This window comes from Budorcas taxicolor, chromosome 7 (genome assembly GCF_023091745.1).
Source record: "Budorcas taxicolor isolate Tak-1 chromosome 7, Takin1.1, whole genome shotgun sequence".
NCBI lineage: Eukaryota > Metazoa > Chordata > Mammalia > Artiodactyla > Bovidae > Budorcas > Budorcas taxicolor.
The window spans coordinates 3,890,876-3,909,458 of record NC_068916.1 but is presented as its reverse complement, the minus strand read 5'-3'; the positions used below and the strand labels follow the sequence as shown (position 1 = coordinate 3,909,458).

General features: G+C 54.4%; 1 protein-coding gene across 1 annotated transcript in view; it reads right to left on the bottom strand.

Annotated features, from left to right (window-relative positions):
• Positions 1-13,416, bottom strand: part of ADAMTS2 (ADAM metallopeptidase with thrombospondin type 1 motif 2) — a 261,969-nt gene extending 248,553 nt beyond the window's left edge. The window contains exons 1-2 of the mRNA XM_052642795.1: positions 13,302-13,416; positions 11,938-12,332 (exon numbers count right to left, since the gene is read on the bottom strand). Of these exons, the coding sequence (XP_052498755.1) occupies positions 11,938-12,332; positions 13,302-13,416 (510 nt within the window). The remainder of the gene's footprint in view (positions 1-11,937; positions 12,333-13,301) is intronic.
• Positions 13,417-18,583: the final 5,167 nt, after the last annotated feature.

Here is an 18,583-nt window from a genome sequence, read left to right as displayed (position 1 = left end):
ATGGGTCTTTTCACTGCTAGCAGCCAGCAGCAACTGTGGGGTGGCTGGCATTGCCTGGCACACACCAACTCTGCCACGATGTTTCATATTGCCTTCACATCACCTGACTTATGTGCGGGGTCGGCGACACCTGCCGCTCAACATGTCTTCAAGAAGTCACTCTGTGCTGCAAAAATTACGGTGTGTACAGAAAGACACAGAGACAACGGAGTGTGTAGCTTTGGCATCCAGAGGAATGTCCCTGGAGGAAGGACCATGACCTCATTCCTTTATTCAAGAGAGGAAGACACCGGAAGTAGATGAAGCCAGTCACACACTAAGCAAAGTGAGCAAGGCAGGCGAGCGAGGCAGGAGCCGCCACTCGGAGCAGCCAGTGGCAGGTGGCGGGGCCTATAGCCCAGGGTTAAGGCGCAACGGAGCAGTTTAGTCGGAGTGTCCTCTCTTTCCGGCTGTGTCCTCTAATTGATGGCACCTTAGACACAATGAAACTCAGAAACAGCCCACATTTCCCAAATCATCGACCTGGGCTAAGTGCTGCCAAATCCTGCACCCCTCCTTCCAAAGCCCAATGAGCGGGCCAATCAGAAGAATGGGCAACGTTTGGGCAATCCGAACATCGGCAGTGTTGTGGCCCTTGTCAAGGCTTCCCAGCTGCCAGGGACAAAGCTAACCACGGGACACGGCAGCCTCCGGCCCACATCAAGTCCACCGCTCACCATGGCGCTCACTGAAACACACATGGCAGGGTGGGGTGCCGCAGAGCCTGCCGAGCCTTGTCCTGGACGCTAGGGCCTCCTCCGCCTCAGAGTGGAAGCTGTGTGCCCCCTCCACAGGCCCTGGAGGAGATGTGCAGTGCAATTGAAATTCATGGATGAGCTCGAGGAGCCGGCTCCAGACTCAGTAATAACTTCTCCATATTAATGGCAGCACAGCAGAGCCGGTGGACAGCTGACATTTAATATGAAACATACGCAGCAGAGCCAGAGGCTCCTACCTGGGCCCTCCCATCCGAGAACGCCTGCCAGTGGGGAGAGCAGGGCCCAAGGCAGCACCCAGATTCAGGGGGCGGGAGTCATGCCCTCCCCTCAGTCCCTCCACCCCACCTCCGTCCCCTCCCTTGCAGGAAACCCCTGCTGAGGACCACACACACTCACACTCACACTTGAGTGCACACACTCGCACATGTGCTTACTCAGATGCACACAGACATACACACAGATACCCACACACACTCATATGCACACACACCATACTCATACAGATATGCATATACGTGCACACATATTCCCATGGACGGGAACGTGCACACACATTCACATATACCAGCAGCCTGCTGCGTTCAGGCTACAACACAAAATTCCCCTGCTTGGCCAAGTGGAGGAGGGCAACAGGGGTGATCACAGACAGGTCTGCCTGTCAGTACAGACCCACAGTCCCGGCAGAGGCCCCAAAATACTTGACCCTGCATATCTCAGAGACCAGAAGAGGAGGCCCAGGCCCCAGCTCAGGCCACCACACAGCTAAGCCCCCCTTGTGCTGAAGTGGGCACCCCAGGCCACGGTGGGGGTGGGGAGCACTCCTGTGGCTCAGCGTGGCTGAGCTCTCAGTGGCTCCGCTACTCAGGGAGGCTGTGGCATCTGTGGTCCTCGCAGAAGGCCCGCGTGAAGACCCAGACTCTCCTCGCCTCCCACCCGACGCTGGTCCCTCCTCCCTATCACTAATTGCTGGGACATGGGGGCACAGGCAGTCAGCCATCAGGCAAGGGAACCTAACGGGGCAGCGGCTCACGACCAGAAACACAGAAGCGGGCACTGGGGTCAGGGCAGGGGTGGCAGTGTGACGGAAGATGGTCAGGGCCTCCCAGGCCTGAGACTCAGGTGGTAACCAGCTGCGCTGGCCTCCACGAGGGGCCCAGTCAGGCTCCACTCTGCTCCCGCACTATGCATGCCCAGGCCACGGTGACTGGCTATGGAAGGGTTCCAAGACCTAAGCCTGTCCATTCTGCACGGAGCTCAGAACTATTCCCTTTCAGAACCTGCTTATGCCTGTGCGGTGTGAGGAGTGTGTGTACAGCTACAGCCAATGGTTCACCGGGGAACAGAGTCACACTGGGGAGAAGGAGCTGGGCAAGCGGGGACACGACCCCACCTCTGAATTACCTGCACAGCCTTACCAGTCCCCAGAAGCCTTGTGTGTGTGCGTAATAAAATATACACATAACACAAAATCTACCATCTTAGCCACTTTGAAGTGTATGGTTTGCTGGCATTAAATACATTCATAAGGTTGTGGAATGATCATCACCATCCATCTCCAGAACTCTCCTTTTTGTAAAACTGAACTTCTATATCCACAATGCTCTGTCTTCCTCCTTTAGCTTCTGACAGCCACAATTTACAACTCTTCCCCGTCTCTAAGATTCTGATAATCAAAAAGGCCTTCAGATGCCATATTGGCTGAAGCCTGGTGAGTCTGGATTTCCGACCACAGACCCGCCTGTGCCATTCTAAGGGGGCCACCACGAGGCGGGCAGGGGCCGTGGGCTGCTGCTCTGCTGCTTCCAGCACAAAGCCCTGACAAGCCAGCCTCCACCAGCCACAGGTCAGTGCACCCAGTCCCAGCAGGGAAGAGCCCCTGGGAAGCTCCTTCCCTCCCACCAAACGGCACTAGGTGAGAAGTGGCGGGGAGGCCATCCATCTGTGGATGCCCCAGAAGAGACCAGGGGTATCTGTGATGAAGTAAGCCTGGGTTCTCACCAAGTTCTCAAAGAAAGCTCCTGCCTGCAGGAAGCCCTGCCCATCTCCTAATCCCACTGCCAGTTCAGCTCTCATCACTTCCACATATGTCTCTGGAGGCCCGGTCAAGACCTCAGAGCTCCGTGGATTCACATCGGATTCATTTGCTCAAGTAATATCAACAGACTCAGAAATGCCGCTTCTCTGAAGAAACATCTGCATGTCTGGCAGCAAAGAGCTTGTGTTCCCAAGGGCCAAAAATCTATCAAGGAATGCAGGGCATAGACTGGCCATGGTCCCCAGTCTCCTTCCATCAAACTGATCCCCTCAACTGATCCCCATTCGGTGCCAAGACACCCAGAGTTACTTTATAAAGGTCTCGGAAATAATTGCTCCAGCCCCACCCGCCACCTGAACAAACTGAAGCTCATTGCTCAAAGCTGGATGGTGACTTGCCGGAGCCCAGTCTCTTCAGCCCCAGAGGGGGTCCCTCCGTTACTTAAGTTTCATTTAGACCAGGGGTTTTCAACTCACCTTTCATGAACTCCAAAGTTGGGACAAAAAACTGCACAAGACCACATGAGTTCACAGTGCTTTCCTGTGGAAAAGGAGCTTTGGGGCACCCCTCTAGGGGGCCTACCCTGCTGAGTGTGGACATTCTGGGGTATTGTGCACACACCTCATCCCAGGGTATGGAGAGGTGGACCATCCCTGGGTAGGGGGCACACGGTCTTGAGGGGCAAAGGACTGCACAGGCTTCTATCCCCCACTCCACAGACGCTCACTTCATGGCCCCTAGCTGAGCTCCATCCAGCTGGAGCTGAGCCTTGTGGACCCAGGTACAAATTGCCTACAGTACAAGTTACCAAAGAAGCATGGGGTCCAACGTGGCATGTGAATGTCTAGGACAGCTTCCTGGATGAAATGTCATTTAGCTGAGACTACATTGGGCTCCAAAATCACTGCAGATGGTGACTGCAGCCATGAAATTAAAAGACACTTGCTCCTTGGAAGAAAAGCTATGACAAACCTAGACAGCATATTAAAAAGCAGAGACATTACTTTGCCAACAAAAGTTTGTATAGTCAAAGCTATGGTTTTTCCAGTAAGTCAATATGGATGTGAGAGCTGGACCATAAGGAAGGCTGAGCGACGAAGAATTGATGCCTTTGAACTGTGGTATTGGAGAAGACTCTTGAGAGTCCCTTGGACTGCAAGGAGATCAAATCCTAAAGGAAATCAATCGTGAATATTCATTGGAAAGACTGATGATGAAGCTGAAACTCCAGTACTCTGGCCACCTGATGCAAAGAGCTGACTCATTGGAAAAGACCTTGACGCTGGGAAAGATTGAAGGTGAGAGAAGAGGACAACAAACGACGAGATGGTTGGATGGCATCGTCGACTCAATGGACACGAGTTTGAGCAAGCTCCAGGAGAAGCCTGGCATGCTGTAGTCCATGGCGTCGCCAAGACTCAGACAGGACTGAAGGGCTGAACAATAGAGTGAGCCAACTAAAGAGGGAGGTAAGAGTGGTCCAGGCAAGGGCACGGTCTGTGCAAAGGGCCTAAGACGGGAGTGACCAGTGGCAGAGAAACTAAAAGCTTGATGTGACTGTAGCACAGGCAAGAGGGGGACACAGTGACAGACACGGCTGACTGCGTCAGGTCGTGGGAGGCCTTCTAAGCCAAGCCAGGCCTCCCTGGTGGCTCAGACGGTAAAGAATCTGCCTGCAATACAGGAGACCCAGGTTCGATCCCTGGGTCAGGAAGATCCCCTAGAGAAGGAAATGGTAATCCACTCCAGTATGCCTACCTGGGAAATCCCATGGACAGAGGAGCCTGGTAGGCTACAGCTTATGGGGCACAAACAGTCAGACACAACTGAGCGACTAACAGTTTCAGTGCGTTTGAATTTTTTTTTTTTTTCTGAGTTTGGATTTTTTAAGGGTAATCAGAACCACTTAAGACCACTACTCAAGAAAAGTCTTAAGCAAAGGAGTGACATGATTGAATGCATGGTTTACAAAAATCAGTCTGGTAGCTGCGTGGAGAGTTGCTCCAGTTTGGAATCCCTAAGGATCACAGGGCTTGGAGTTAGGCGTGGTAGAAAGCTGTGAACTGAGATGAAGTCTGGAGATGTCTAGGATGATGACCGGCTGCATGTGAGGGTCATGGAGAGAGCAGGGAGGGGCAATCCTGGGATTCCTGCCCAAGTGAACGATGAGGTCTGGAGGAGAGTAGAGAGACCCATGTTCCATTTCAGAAGCATGGGTCACTCAAGGAAGGGGCCCACGAGGCAGCTGGGCAGGCAAGTCTGGAGCACAGGAAGAGACGCAGGACCTGAAGTCTGGGTGAAGTGTGGTTGCCCAGCACACTGGTCCTTCCCCTTGCTTTCTGATAAAGCCTCAATTCGTTCCAGAGTTTGGGGATCTGACCCTCACTCTCAATCCCAAAGATAGGCAAGAGACTCTAGCTAAGCTCACATCACAGTGCTTGATTTAAAGGTGGGCCTATAACCTAAGGGCTCCCCAGGTGTTCAGTTCAGTTCAGTCACTCAGTCATGTCTGACTCTTCGTGACCCCATGGACTGCAGCACACCAGGCCTCCCTGTCACCAACTCCCAGAGTTTACTCAAACTCATGTCCATTGAATCGGTGATGCCATCCAACCATCTCATCCTCTGTCATCCCCTTCTCCTCCCACCTTCAATCTTTCCCAGCATCAGGGTCTTTTCAAATGAGTCAGCTCTTCGCATCAGGTGGCCAGAGTATTAGAGTTGCAGCTTCAGCATCAATCCTTCCAATGTATATTCAGGACTTATTTCCTTTAGGTTCGGTCTCCTTGCAGTCCAAGGGACTCTCAGCAGTCTTCTCCAACACCACAGTTCAAAAGCATCAATTCTTTGGCGCTCAGCTTTCTTTATAGTCCAACTCTCACATCCATACATGACCACTGGAAAAATCATAGCTTTGACTAGACAGACCTTTGTTGGCAAAGTAATGTCTCTGCTTTTTAATATGCTGCCTAGGTTGGTCATAACTTGAAGCAGCCCTGAGCCACTAGATCCAGCCATGCCTGAAGGCTGCCTCAGGACCCCAAGGAACTGGGCCCACAACATCTTGCTTGTTTCATCCAAGTTGGCTTTCCACCACTTCTGCTGAATGAATCTTAAAAAGCAAGGAGAATAATAAGCCAGGTAGGAGGCTGAGACCACCCTGGGCAGCTGTGCAGATTGCCAAGAGTAGGGGCCAAGCAGGAGCCTCTGCTCCTCCGACCTGAGGAGCCCCGACACCCAGGGAACTCAGACGTTCCCGCGGCCCCTCTCTGATGTTCCTGAGACCCTCTCATTGCCCTCCAGGCAGCGCCAAGGCAAGAGGAAAAGTGAGGAGACTCTACAAAGGCAACTGCAAGTCCCTCACACTTCTCACCTGTAGCCCTGCAGCCCAAGCGTCTTGCACCTGCCCTCGCCATTCTAGCACCTGAGCCAGCTGGAACCCAGCGTGTGGCCTCAAAGACAGTGGCCTTTATACAAAAATGAAACTCAATTCCACCCCTTAGGCCAGCAAATGACCTCTCTCTCTCTGTGGCCCTTAGTGACTTTCAACACCCATTAAGACTCTACAGAGCAGGGGCCTGGCCATCATAGCAGCCCAGCAGGGGAGCCCCCAGCCCACAAGGCAGCAGGCCTTGATCATGCCCCTCAGAGTCACTGCCCAGCCTGTAGACAGTCCCACCGATGACCTTGCCAACCAGAGACGCCAGGCCAGAGAGGCCCCCCAAGCAGCAACGCATGCAAGGGACAGAGGTGCGGCAGGGCGCTCCCAGCCTGGAGTCTCCACTGCTGTTACCTCCCCATAAGGACTCGGGCCGCCTGAAAGGGGCTGCAGCCCAGAGCATGTCAGCCACAAGTCACCAAGCCACTTGGCCACCAGACCTACCCCCAGCTCCCACTCACTGACACTGACCACAGGCAGTGCAGCGGACCAAGAAAGTATCCAGGAGTTGACTAGTTCAGTTCAGTTCAGTCGCTCAGTCGTGTCCAACTCTTTGCGACCCCATGAATCGCAGCACACCAGGCCTCCCTGTCCATCACCATCTCCCAGAGTTCACTCAGACTCTCGTCCATCGAGTCCGTGATGCCATCCAGCCATCTCATCCTTGGTCGTCCCCTTCTCCTCCTGCCCCCAATCCCTCCCAGCATCAGAGTCTTTTCCAATGAGTCAGTCAACTCTTCACATGAGGTGGCCAAAGTACTGGAGTTTCAGCTTCAGCATCATTCCTTCCAAAGAAATCCCAGGGCTGATCTCCTTCAGAATGGACTGGTTGGATCTCCTTGCAGTCCAAGGGACTCTCAAGAGTCTTCTCCAACACCACGGTTCAAATGCATCAATTCTTTGGCACTCAGCCTTCTTCACAGTCCAACTCTCACATCCATACATGACCACTGGAAAAACCATAGCCTTGACTAGGCGGACCTTAGTCGGCAAAGTAATGTCTCTGCTTTTGAATATACTGTCTAGGTTGGTCATAACTTTTCTTCCAAGGAGTAAGCGTCTTTTAATTTTTAGAACAGGTAGGAAATGTCTTAAAGAAATGCATTTCTTTATTTTATCTTGGCATGCAATAAAGGCAACAACACGTAGTAAGCATGGTCTTAGAACCAAACAGACGTGTATTTAAATATAGACCCGCAAAGCTTGAAGCAGGCTATCTCAGTTAATTCATCTGTAAAATGGGGATAATATCAGTCACACAGTATAGGGTGCAGTGAGGCTTAATCAAGGTGATATAGCATAAGGTGCTCAGTGGAAAGCCTGACACATAACATGAGCACAGTAAACTGAAGTTCTGTTATTATTTTTTTGTCAACAGGCTTCTCGTGGTTCTTTAGTGAGCACGTAAGAATGACATGAAATTACATATCATGTGGCCTGAGAGGTACTAGAGAAGTCTTCCATAGCAATGAGATATACAAGTATCCTTTGTTAAGCATCATTTTCCCACTCACTGTGAAAAGGCAAATGTTAACCTTTCCCTGAGAATATGATGAACAATATCTATCTAGTGGCTATAAGAGAAGCTGGAAACTACATCTACCAACCTCTCTGTAAATAAAATGTACGGTATGTCTCATGAAGCATGTGGCTTTTCCAGTGGTCATGTATGGATGTGAGCATTGCACCAGAAAGAAAGGGGAGCACCAAAGAATTGATGCTTTTGAACTGTGGTGTTGGGGAAGACTCTTGAGTGTCCCTTAGACAGCAAGATCAAACCAGTCAATTCTACAAGAAATCAACCCTGAATATTCATTGGAAGGACTGATGCTGAAGCTGAAGCTCCAACACTTTGGCCAGCTGATGCAAAAAGCCGACTCATTGGAAAAGACCCTGATGCTGGGAAAGATTGAGGGCAGGTGGAGGAGGGGACGACAGAGGATGAGATGGTTGGATGGCCTCACCGACTCGATGGACATGAGTTTGAGCAAACTCCAGAGATGGTGAAGGACAGGAAAGCCTGGTGTGCTGCAGTCCATGGGGTCACAAAGAGTCAGACACGATTGAGTGACTGAACAACAGCAGGAAGCATGTGGCATTTCTTAAATCTACACCTCTACCTGATTCAGCTAGAATTTTCACCTTGGCAGGCCCAGGTCCTCAGCTCATGTCATCACCCCTTGCACTCTCTATCCGCGGGGTTCTACAAACCTCATGTTCTGATTCTCATGGGAGCATCTGACCCCAGCCTGAATAGAGTGCTACCCAGGAGTCAGCCAGAATTATCAGAGAAAGATTATCAGCCAGCACCGCTGCGCCCCTTGACTTACCACAGAAGGACTCCAGCTGAGAACAAAGCCAACACATAAGAAGGCGGAGGCAGGGAGACAACGTGGGAGGAGCAGCTGGATCCAGCCAGGCCTAAAGCCTGAGCACCGTAAGAGCCACTGACTTCCCATTTGTGTTTAAATGATCTGACTTGTGTTTCCTTCGCTCGTGACTAAAAGGATCCTGACCATAAGAATCCCCTCATGCTAAACAGGAAAGCAGCCTGCTGTCCACAGAAACCAGAGCTACCACTCCTTCCTTTAAGGCAGAGAAACAAACTCAGGACCAAGTGAGTAGATGAGGGAATGTGTGTCCCAAGCCAGAAGGAGGCCTGAAAAGGCCTATGGCTCTCGGGAGAGGCTCATCCCACCTAAGCACCTAAGCGCCTAAGCACCTCAACCTAAGCTGTAAGCCGCCAGCTGCGTGCTGTGACCCTGCTTCGTGGTTTCTCCACTTGTCTTCCAGGAATGCACATTCCTGGGGTTCCTGCAAAGAAGAGGTTGATGGCCTCATCTGCATGGGAAGTGCTACAGTACACGAAGTTCAAGAGGTTTCTTTATTACAGAGCTTCTCAGAGACCCCAGTGGGCCTCCCTGAATCTCCCAGGTTGAAAGCAACTTGCAGCGTTTCCCACACCAGTCGTCCATTGAACCGCATTTGCTCAGAGAAACTTGTGGTGTGAGCCTGTAGAACTCCTTTGCAGAAATTAGGGTGTAATACTTTGCTTCTCAAAGGGCAGAAGCATCAGCCTGGCAGTCCATTAGAAATGCAGAACCTTGAACCCCACCCTAGACATGCTGACTCAGAATCTGAATTGTAACAAGATCCCTGAGGATCTACACAGACACTGCAGCCTGACACACCTGCCTCTGTGTGTTTCACTATCTATGAAGGAAGAGCAGGCTCAGAGGAAGGGGTGCTGGGCAGCATGGCTGCTGCTGCTGAGATGCATACACGGCTACTGCAAGAGGGAATGGCTCGGGAGTATAGTTCTGCTACCACATATCAAGGGCTTCTACTTGCCCAGACTTGCAAGCACCCTGGCAGAAGAGGCTGGACAGAACCAGGGCAGACTCCTACCACCACAGACAGTGTGGCCTTGGGCAAGCCACTCAGTCTCCCAGAGCCTCGGCTGCCCATCTGTAAATGAGGGATGAAGAATCCTTCCCACTACAGAGCTGCTGTGGACCAGAAATATGATATTTAAACCCTAGGTGCTTTGCAATCGGCCCATCAGTGATATACAGAGGGACTTAAATAGTTACGGAATTAAGTGGTATCAAATCAGGACATTCACACACCAAAAAGAAAGAAGGACAAGGAAAGAAGAACTAATGAGGCTGCGCCACTGTCTCAATGCCGTTTCCACCAACCACATTCAAGGCCACGCTGGCAGACCCCAGCCCCTCTTTCGGCTCCAGCCCGCTCTCCAGCTGTGTCTTGCACTTCTGCTGGTGTGTGTCCAGTACATATGACATCTCACTGCGCCTGTTCTGATCAAGCCAATACACACCTGGTACCTCTCTGCATATGCTCGTCCCTCTGGGCCTTTGCCCCCTGGCAACCCATGCTCAAAGAGCCCCCAGGAGCATGCTTTCCAAGCCCAGAGTGGGCCCCAGACTGTTAGCTGAGCACGGTGCCCCAGGGGGCGGGGGTGTGGGCACCAGGCCGGCTACATCTCTGACCAGCACAGCAGACAACCGCGCTTGGAGGTACTGGCCGAAAAAACAGACGACGGAATGAGCAGATGAATGAATGATACATGAACAAAGCCTCTCTGGAATGCTTTCCATCAAGAATTACTCAGCACACAAGAGTTGCTCAACAACAGACGGAGGAAATGCAACCCACTCCAGTACTCTTGCGGGGGAAATCCCATGGACAGAGGAGCCTGGCAGGCTACAGTCCACAGGGTCACAAAGAGTCGGACACGACTGAGCGACTAACAACAGACCACTTCCATGTCAACTCCCCCACCCCAGCTCAGGCCACCACCACCCCCATTTCGAGCCCCCAACACCAATTTCCCTTTATTTAGGAAATTCACCTCCAGCGTAAAAATAAGACACACGTGAAGTCTGGGACATCCTCAGAGGCAACAAGGATAAAAAGGGCTGCACCATGTTAACCCAGCTATTCCAAGGACATTCACGGTTGTTTGCAATACGTCTGGGTTCTAACTAAATCCAGCCAAAGGCAGTGATTTTCCGAAGCAACAAGTGACATTTCCTGTGTGTCCATAAAAAGAACACCACCGGTTGTGGGGTTCTCTGTAATTGCTGGCTCTGTGACTTGCAGGGCAAGCCTGCGGACGGGGGGCTTGGGGGCCACGAGGGCTAGGAGAGAGGCCACTTGCTCCGAGCAGGAGTGCCCTGAGTAGTAATTAGAGCGCAACCCACGGTGGGCGGCTTCAGATGTCTGGCCAGCACAGCCAGCCTGACCACCACACGGCCAATCCAAAATAGAAAACTGCAGTGGTTCCAGACAGAGCATTGCCCATGTCAGCCTCCTCCCTGAGCATTGATCCAGGCTTCCTCCAAGGCTCTCTTATGCAAAGCCATGGTCCCTCTAGGCTCCTGGTAGCAGGAGAACTTCCCAGAGCTCTGGTCACACGGAGCGGCCCAGCCAGTCCCAGAAGGGTTCCACTCCCCAGCCTCTCCTGTCCTTCAGGGGCCGCCCGGGGGCACCAGAGACTGCATTTCCAAATGCTCCGCTTGGCTCGAAGTAGAGAAAACTAACTTTTCAAATAACCAGCTGAAATCCAACAGGAAACCACAGCATAAAAAATCAGCCGGGGCAGAGGGATAACTGGGCATTTCAGCACCACTGCCTGTTCGCTGGGCTGGCATCACCTGCACACACAGAAACAAGAAAACCACCCACCTGCATACGTGTCCCCCACACACATATCACACGTGCTACAATGCACAGCAACACACTGAACAGACACTGACATACAAACCTGTGAATACACACACGCACAAGACACAGTGACACAGTCACATGTTCACACAAGTGCACATGTACTTAGATACTAGCACCCATGCAAAAACACGTGTGCAAATGCATGCCCTCACCGAGATAGACACACACCTGAATGCAAAAGGAAAACCAGCTCCTGCAGGCTTAAGGGGGACCACACTTGGCTACTTGCTAAACACTTTGGAAATGTGGCCCTCCCCCTGCATAAATCACCCCCTCGGGCCAATCAAAACAACCTGCCTTCCAGCCAACCCTTTCGGTGGTCCCTAAGCACAAGGGGTGCAGAGAAGGTCCTCAGTACAGGCCTTGCCCTCCCAGCGGACCCCCAGATAACCAGCTTCCAAAGCTCACGTGAGAGCAGTGGACAGACAGAAGGGAGAGAAGCGCGTACTCACCAGCCCGTCGCAGTTGCTGAGCGCCACGGAGGAGGCTTCAGCCAGGCCCGCGACGTCTCCGACGTAGAGGCAGGTCCCAAGCAAGGGCTCCACGCGGGTGGCACCCGATTCTCCCTGCCACTCCACCGTGGCCCCAGGCGCCACAAGGCGGGCATTGGGCCGCAGCCGCAGGTGCAGGTCTCGGCCAAACACCGTAACATTGTAGAAGAGGCGGCCACCGGGGTCCTCCTCGCTGCCTCCGGAGAGCCCCGGGATCTGGGCAGGGGCGGCCCTGCGGGTCCGCACCCCAGCCGGGGCCGTAGCCGCCGACACCACGTGGGACACCAAGCGGCCCTGGGCGTCAGTGCGCACCGGCACCGCCAGGATGCGCTCGGCTCCGTGCCCCTGGGGCCCGCCTGCAAAGGGAAGGGGCGTTAGACCAGCGGAGACCGGGAAGCCCCAGGGCCCCGCCACGGAGCACAGCATCCTCCCAAACCCCGCCCCACTGCGAAGGGAAGGGCGTTCCACTAGGCATCCCCCAGAAACTAGCGTGCACCTCCCCGGCCTTCTTCCATCTGGGAAGGGGCGTTAACGGGGCTAACCTCCGGTCGACCCCTCTGGGACCCTCCCAACCAAGAGCTCTGCCCCCTGCCCCGTTCCAAGTTGGGGTTCCTCAGCTCCTCGCAGTTCCCCAGGGGCGGGCCCGGTCAGACCGTCCCCCGCCCCTTGAACCTACCGTCCTTGGCAGGACATGGGGCTGCTCTGAAGCCATTCCCGCTTGGTTCCCTACCCGTGCGCTTCTACCTCTTAGCAGTCCCCGCCGCGCGACTGCCCTCACCGCTCGGCTCCCCCCGGCACCGGCGGCCTGTCCTCCGCGTACAGCTCCAGGTTAGCCCGTTGCCGGCCGCCGCCCCGCGTGCCCCAGAACAGGGAGGGGTGGAGCAGGGTCCCTCCGATCTTCGAGGATCCCCTCCGGGGCGCCCAAACCAATCCTCAAGGCCCAAGGCGGCGCGCTCTGCACCCGACTGCTCCCGAGCGTCTCCGGACGCGAGCCGGGGCGCCGCCTCGCCCTGGCTCCCCCGGACCCGCTGGTGCTGATGCCGCGCTCGCCGCCGCCGGGCTTTCCCGGCCCTCTGTCTCCACGCTCGGCGTCCCGGGAGCCGCGAGCGCTCCGGGGCTCCCCCCGGCCCGAGATTCCCGGGTGCGCCGCAGGGCGCCCCCTGCCCGACCAACCGGGCCCCGAAGTTGGCCAACTTGGCCCCGGGCGGGGCGCGCGGAGTTTGCCCAAGTCGAGCCGGACGCCGCCTGGGGAGGGGGCGGTGGGGCGCGCGGGGCGGAGCCCGGCCGACCGGGGCCGCGAGGCGTGGGGACTCGGCCGCACCTACCTGGGGGGTCGGCGGCGGCGGCGGCGAGCCGGGCGTCCGCGGGCAGCGGCAGCAGCAGGAGCAGCCACAGCGCGGGGCAGAGCAGGCGGCCGGCGGCTCCCGCCGGCGGATCCATGGCAGCCGGGCCACAGCCGGGGCCCCGCACTCGCAGCCGGCGCGAAAGTTCCCCGCGCGCCGCCCAGCCCACATCTGGGGCAGCTGGAGCCGCCCGCAGCTGCAGCACCGCAGGGCGCGGGGCGGAGGAGGCGAGGCGCGGAGGGGAGGGCGGGGGAGCGCGGCGGGGAGGCGGGGAGAGGGAAGGAGCGCGAGCGAGGGAGGCGGGAGCGAGGCGAAGGCGCGCGAGCGGGAGGGCGGGGACGGCGGGCGCCTCAGCCTGCGGTGACCCGGCGCTTCTTGGCGCGGCCGCCGCCGCCCTCCCGCTCCCCTCCTCGCGCCGTCGCCGCCGCGGTTCCCGGCTCGTAGCGAAGCAGAGACACCCCGAGGCGGCGACAGAGAAGCGCCGCGGGCCGGGTCGGGGGAGCCCCGCGCCCGGCCACCTTCGACGCGCCCGGCGCACTCGTGGCGCGCCACCTCGGAGGGGCAAGATCCCCGCACAGACAGCACTCGGGGCCCCCGGGTCCCAGCCGTCGGTCACGGGGCGCAAGAGGTGGCCCCTCTCTGTGCGCCCTCGGGTGGGCGGAGAGGCCTGGTTACCGTGGGGCTGAGCCAGGCCTTTTGACCAGATGGAGACCCAGCGACTGGAAGAGTTTTCCAGGAAGGGGTGTGCACCACAGGGGCCTCCCCACAGATCAGCTTTTACCCTTTCAGAGAGAGGCAAGGCTCCCTCAGGCCCCAGTTGCTCTTTGCCTTAAGGTCCCCCACACACCCTGTCCTCTTCCTCCCCAACCCTCCACTGCAGACCTGGGCCCTGCCCGCTAGACCTCACAGGTTGCCTCCCTCACCTGTCCTGAATCCTGCATGGGATTCTGGAAGTCTGGTCTTTGCACTCACCCAGGCTCTGCCTGAAATAGCCTCTCTACACTCTGCCCACCGTTTCCAACTCAGCCTCCAAGGCATCCCTCTGCAGCCTGGAGCCAGTTTGCAGTCAAAGCCCATCCCCAGCTTTACCTTTCGCTGTCTGGAGTCACCATCCTTCCATGTCTACTGTCCCCCCGCACAATGACCTTCCCCCCACCCCACCCCCCGGGTCCTGCCCAGGAACCCACTTCCAAACATGTGTCTGTGGGAACACCTCTGCTGTGTGAGCCCTGCCTCAAGTCCCTGAAGGGTAGACACCTGTCCCTGTGGAGTTTCTTATTCACCCTGCCCCCAGCCTGAGTGGCCAGGGCTTTGGGGTTGGCTTGGCCAGGCGGGGCCTGATGACTCAGATCCCTCCGTGCCCACCAGAAGGGCCCAGCCTTACGGGGAAAACATGTGACTTGGGCAACTTGCTTTAGCTGTGGTTTCATATCCTTAGTTCCCTCATTTCCAGGACCTGGGTGTCTGGGCACTGCAGCTTGACGGTCATCTTCACATGGAAGCTTCTCTCTGTGTCACCTGAGGGTGCCCACCACAGCATCCAGCCCCCAGGTATGGTGAATATTTGTTGTCAGGGTTTAAAACGGTGACATTTAACCTAAAAATTTAAACTTTTGACTTCTCTTGAGAAAGTGGAAAGTGTGACCACACTGGGCCTGCATGTCTACTTATCAGTGATAAATGAAGCAAATGCTCTGCAGTTTGCTGTAGGTGTCCTTCCCTTACTCCCAACAGTCATCCACTTTTGTGATCTCTGATGCTTCCAGAGAAAGTGGATGGAGATCCTGGAGGACTTCCTGTAAGAAGTGGCATGGGTCAAATCCTGAAGGCCGAGCAGCCCAGAGTTGGGTTCAGCTAGGTGCTGTCTTGGAATCCATGACTCTCTTCCACTCATTTCCCATCTGGTTTGTGCTTTCATCCTCCTGAAAAGACGAATGAGACCCAACCAGCAGCATCACCTACTTGATGAGGGTGATATTCTATGACCTCACTCACTTCCCTGCCAGGTTTATGGTAATCCTTCCACCACCACCATTATTTCTTTATACTGTACTTAATCCTGTACTTGAGTTTTTAAAGGATACTTTAAATCACTATGGTACATGAGAAAGCCAAAATCTTGCCATAAGTCAAAGATAACTGCCAAAAATAAATATATGAAACAAAAAGCTGTTATCAAATTCTAAATACTACTGCCAGCAAAAGGCATTGAGGCTGAAGATGATTAACAAGTGTTGATGATTAAAAAGTGGTAAGACAGATCAGCAGAAGCAAAGCCCTTTCCTTTGATGCGATCAGAAGCATGAAGGGAAAATTGAAAATGAACAACTCTTTCACCTTGCGAGTTGATATTTTCTAACGGGTCCACGTAGCTAAATTATCTTGTGCACTTTGGAAAATCAGCTCTAGAATATCTTTTTGGCAAGCAGCTTTGTCTCTCTGACATTCCTGAGTCACTCCTGGCAACTATGCCTTCCCACATCACCCCAAGCCTCTTGGGGCTCCACCCTGATAGAGACTCTTTGAAGGCAGACCACTACCCGTAACCAATCCATCTTTTAGTCCCCACAATGACACCTCTCCAGGCTGAGTGGAAAACCAAGCACAGACGCATCAAAATTTATGGATGAATCCTGGAGCTCTTGTGGACTCATCCCAGCTTCCTGATCACTTGTCCTCAGCTCAAAAAAAAAGAGAAGATCACCCCTACTTCTTCAAACCTCCACGCTCAGGTCTTTCCCCTCCTGGAAAATGCTGCCACAACTGAGGTCGTTGCCCCGCCTTCTGTTCCGCTCGTCTCTGGGTGGAAGTGGAACAGAGGAATGCACAGTGGTTCTTCGCTGAAGTCTGCTTCTCCAGTCTAGATCCAGTCCAGTTAGAACTCTTACTAAGTGCATGTCCTGTGTGCTTACTTCAGCTGAACTTGAGTGGCCTTCAGTCTGGCTTGCACTCTCCTCCTTGACCATCCCCACCACTCCCTGCTGTCCTATACCTGCTTTTGCTCACTATTGTGTCCAGTCTGATCCCCGAAGAACTGGAATTGCACCCCTGGTCTAGAACAGCCCCATGTTGTGGAGAAAGGGTGAGAACAGCTCAGAGTGAGCTCCAATCCCTTTAAAATCTTCCCAGCACGAGGTACAGAAAGAAATGGGGACTTTTTCTGGTCCTTTTGGGTATCACAAATCACAGTGCCTGCCTTGGAGTAGAGACATTAAGCAAGGAACTTCTTACCCTATGCCTGCCCCAGCTGTTTGGTGGGACCAGTGCCCCCTTGGCTTGAAGAGGAGAAGCAAGGCTCTCAGCCCACCTCTGACTTCCAGGTCACATGCACCAGGACAGACTTCATCAGAGCCGTTCCTGTCCCCTGGCGGCCACACAGAAACCAGAAGTGCTTCTGCCCTTTGCCGAGGTCACCATCCTTGGCAGGCCATGCCCGCACTGCAGGCTTCAGGCAGATGGAAGTAGTGAGAGCTCCTTCTCCTGTGTCCCGACAGGCAAGATCCCAGGGGTTGTCGGGCAAGATCTAGACTCTTCTAGCCCTCTGGGGACCCGTATGCTGAGCCTAACAAGCCGTGAGGACTTGGCGACCTTGTCAAAGGGCCTCTGAAGACAGCAGTTCTACCCCCCTCTGCTATTGGCAAACAGCGGGTGCAATGGCCCCGTCAGATGCACAGGCAGAGTTCTGGCTGGGAGCAGCCTTGGTAAGCAATATGTCAGGGGAATGCTAATTAAACAGAACATGCCAGCCAGGTGGCCTTTAGGGGTATGGTTCTTGCAGTTTCCTGAGCATCCCCCCCAACACATACACTGACAGGGATCTGTGTCAGGCAAAAGAGGAAATGTAGGTGGCATCCAGGTAAATTTTTTTTCATTGCCATGTTCTACACAGAGGCGTCCCACCTCCATTGCAGTCAGTTCTGCCTAGAAGTAAAAAGCAAAGTGCTTGAAGTTTGGAGGCTTAGGGATCTAGGCTCAGTCAATACTTTTACACTGGAGACACAAGCTGGAGGCTCGGGCTCCATCTATGCAATAAAGCGCTGGGGAAGGAGAAAGCTCAGTGCAGACCTCTGACTATCCTTGTGTGCTCCACCTAGCAGAGAGGCAGCAAGCCCCAAGACTTTCCAAGGTGACGCTGGGTGTGGCGAGTAGTAGTGCTCTGGGTCTCCTGGGATCAGGGTCTAGACCTGTGTCTGGCCTCTCACACAGGTCAAGAGGGACATTTGTTCCAAGCTTCTCATCTGAGAAATGCCTCTGGGTCCCTTAAGATGCCCCATGGACACAAGTTTCACAGCCCTCTTAGACCATAAGGAAATGCAGGAGGTCTGCGGGCATGACAGCTCCAGAGCTCAACCAGGTAGCAAGATGACCAAACCACATGCAGGGGTCCTCATCTCTCCCAGATGGACCAGCTGACACCCGATCCAGACTGGGTCATACGGCCATTGCTGAACCAGCTGCTGGCAAGGGGCAGTGGTATTACTGGAACAAGCCTGGATTAACCATCGGGGGCAGAAACATGTTAGGGGTTAGCCCCAATGTCCCCCCAGCCCTTTGCTTGCCTTTATGTCCAAATGAGAGCATGGCGCAGTCCCAGGCTTTCCCCTGTCTGGTGAAAGAAGATGTTCTTGCCTGGAATTCACCATTCCCAGATGACATACTTTCCAGAGACTGGAGAATGAATTTCTTTACATATAAATCCTGTATGTAACTGTGAACAGCACAATCCCATTACATTGTAGCATTTTGTGTTCAAACGCTTTGTAAACGTCACTGGACATTTCTTCCCTGGACAATCCAGGGAACGTCAGTGGGTGGCCCTGGCCAACGCCTTGGTAAACCCAGAATCCCTGGCCTTCGGAGCCTTGTTCTCTTTCAATTGCATTCCCTTCGTGTCAGGTTCCTTCCAGTCCTGCCCAACCCAGCAGGGCTCGCACCATCTAGGACGTGGGCCTCGAAGAGGCCAAAACTTCTAGCTGGGTCTGGCAGTAACACTAACTATGGAATCCCAAGGCTGAGACTCAGTGAGAAGAAATTCTGGACACGGGGTTGAGGGCCTTTGGCCATCCCTGCAGCCCTTGGGGACTCCCTCGAGACCCTCCACTCCTGCAGGGGTGTCAGGAGGATTATTCCCCACCAACGTCCCCATCACTAGTAGGATGGGTATTTCTTGACTATCTCCCTCCCAGCAGCTCCAGATGTTGCCTCCTCTGCAGAAATGCTGAGACTCGACACAGAGTCCACTCCAGTGTGGAGTTTATGGAGGA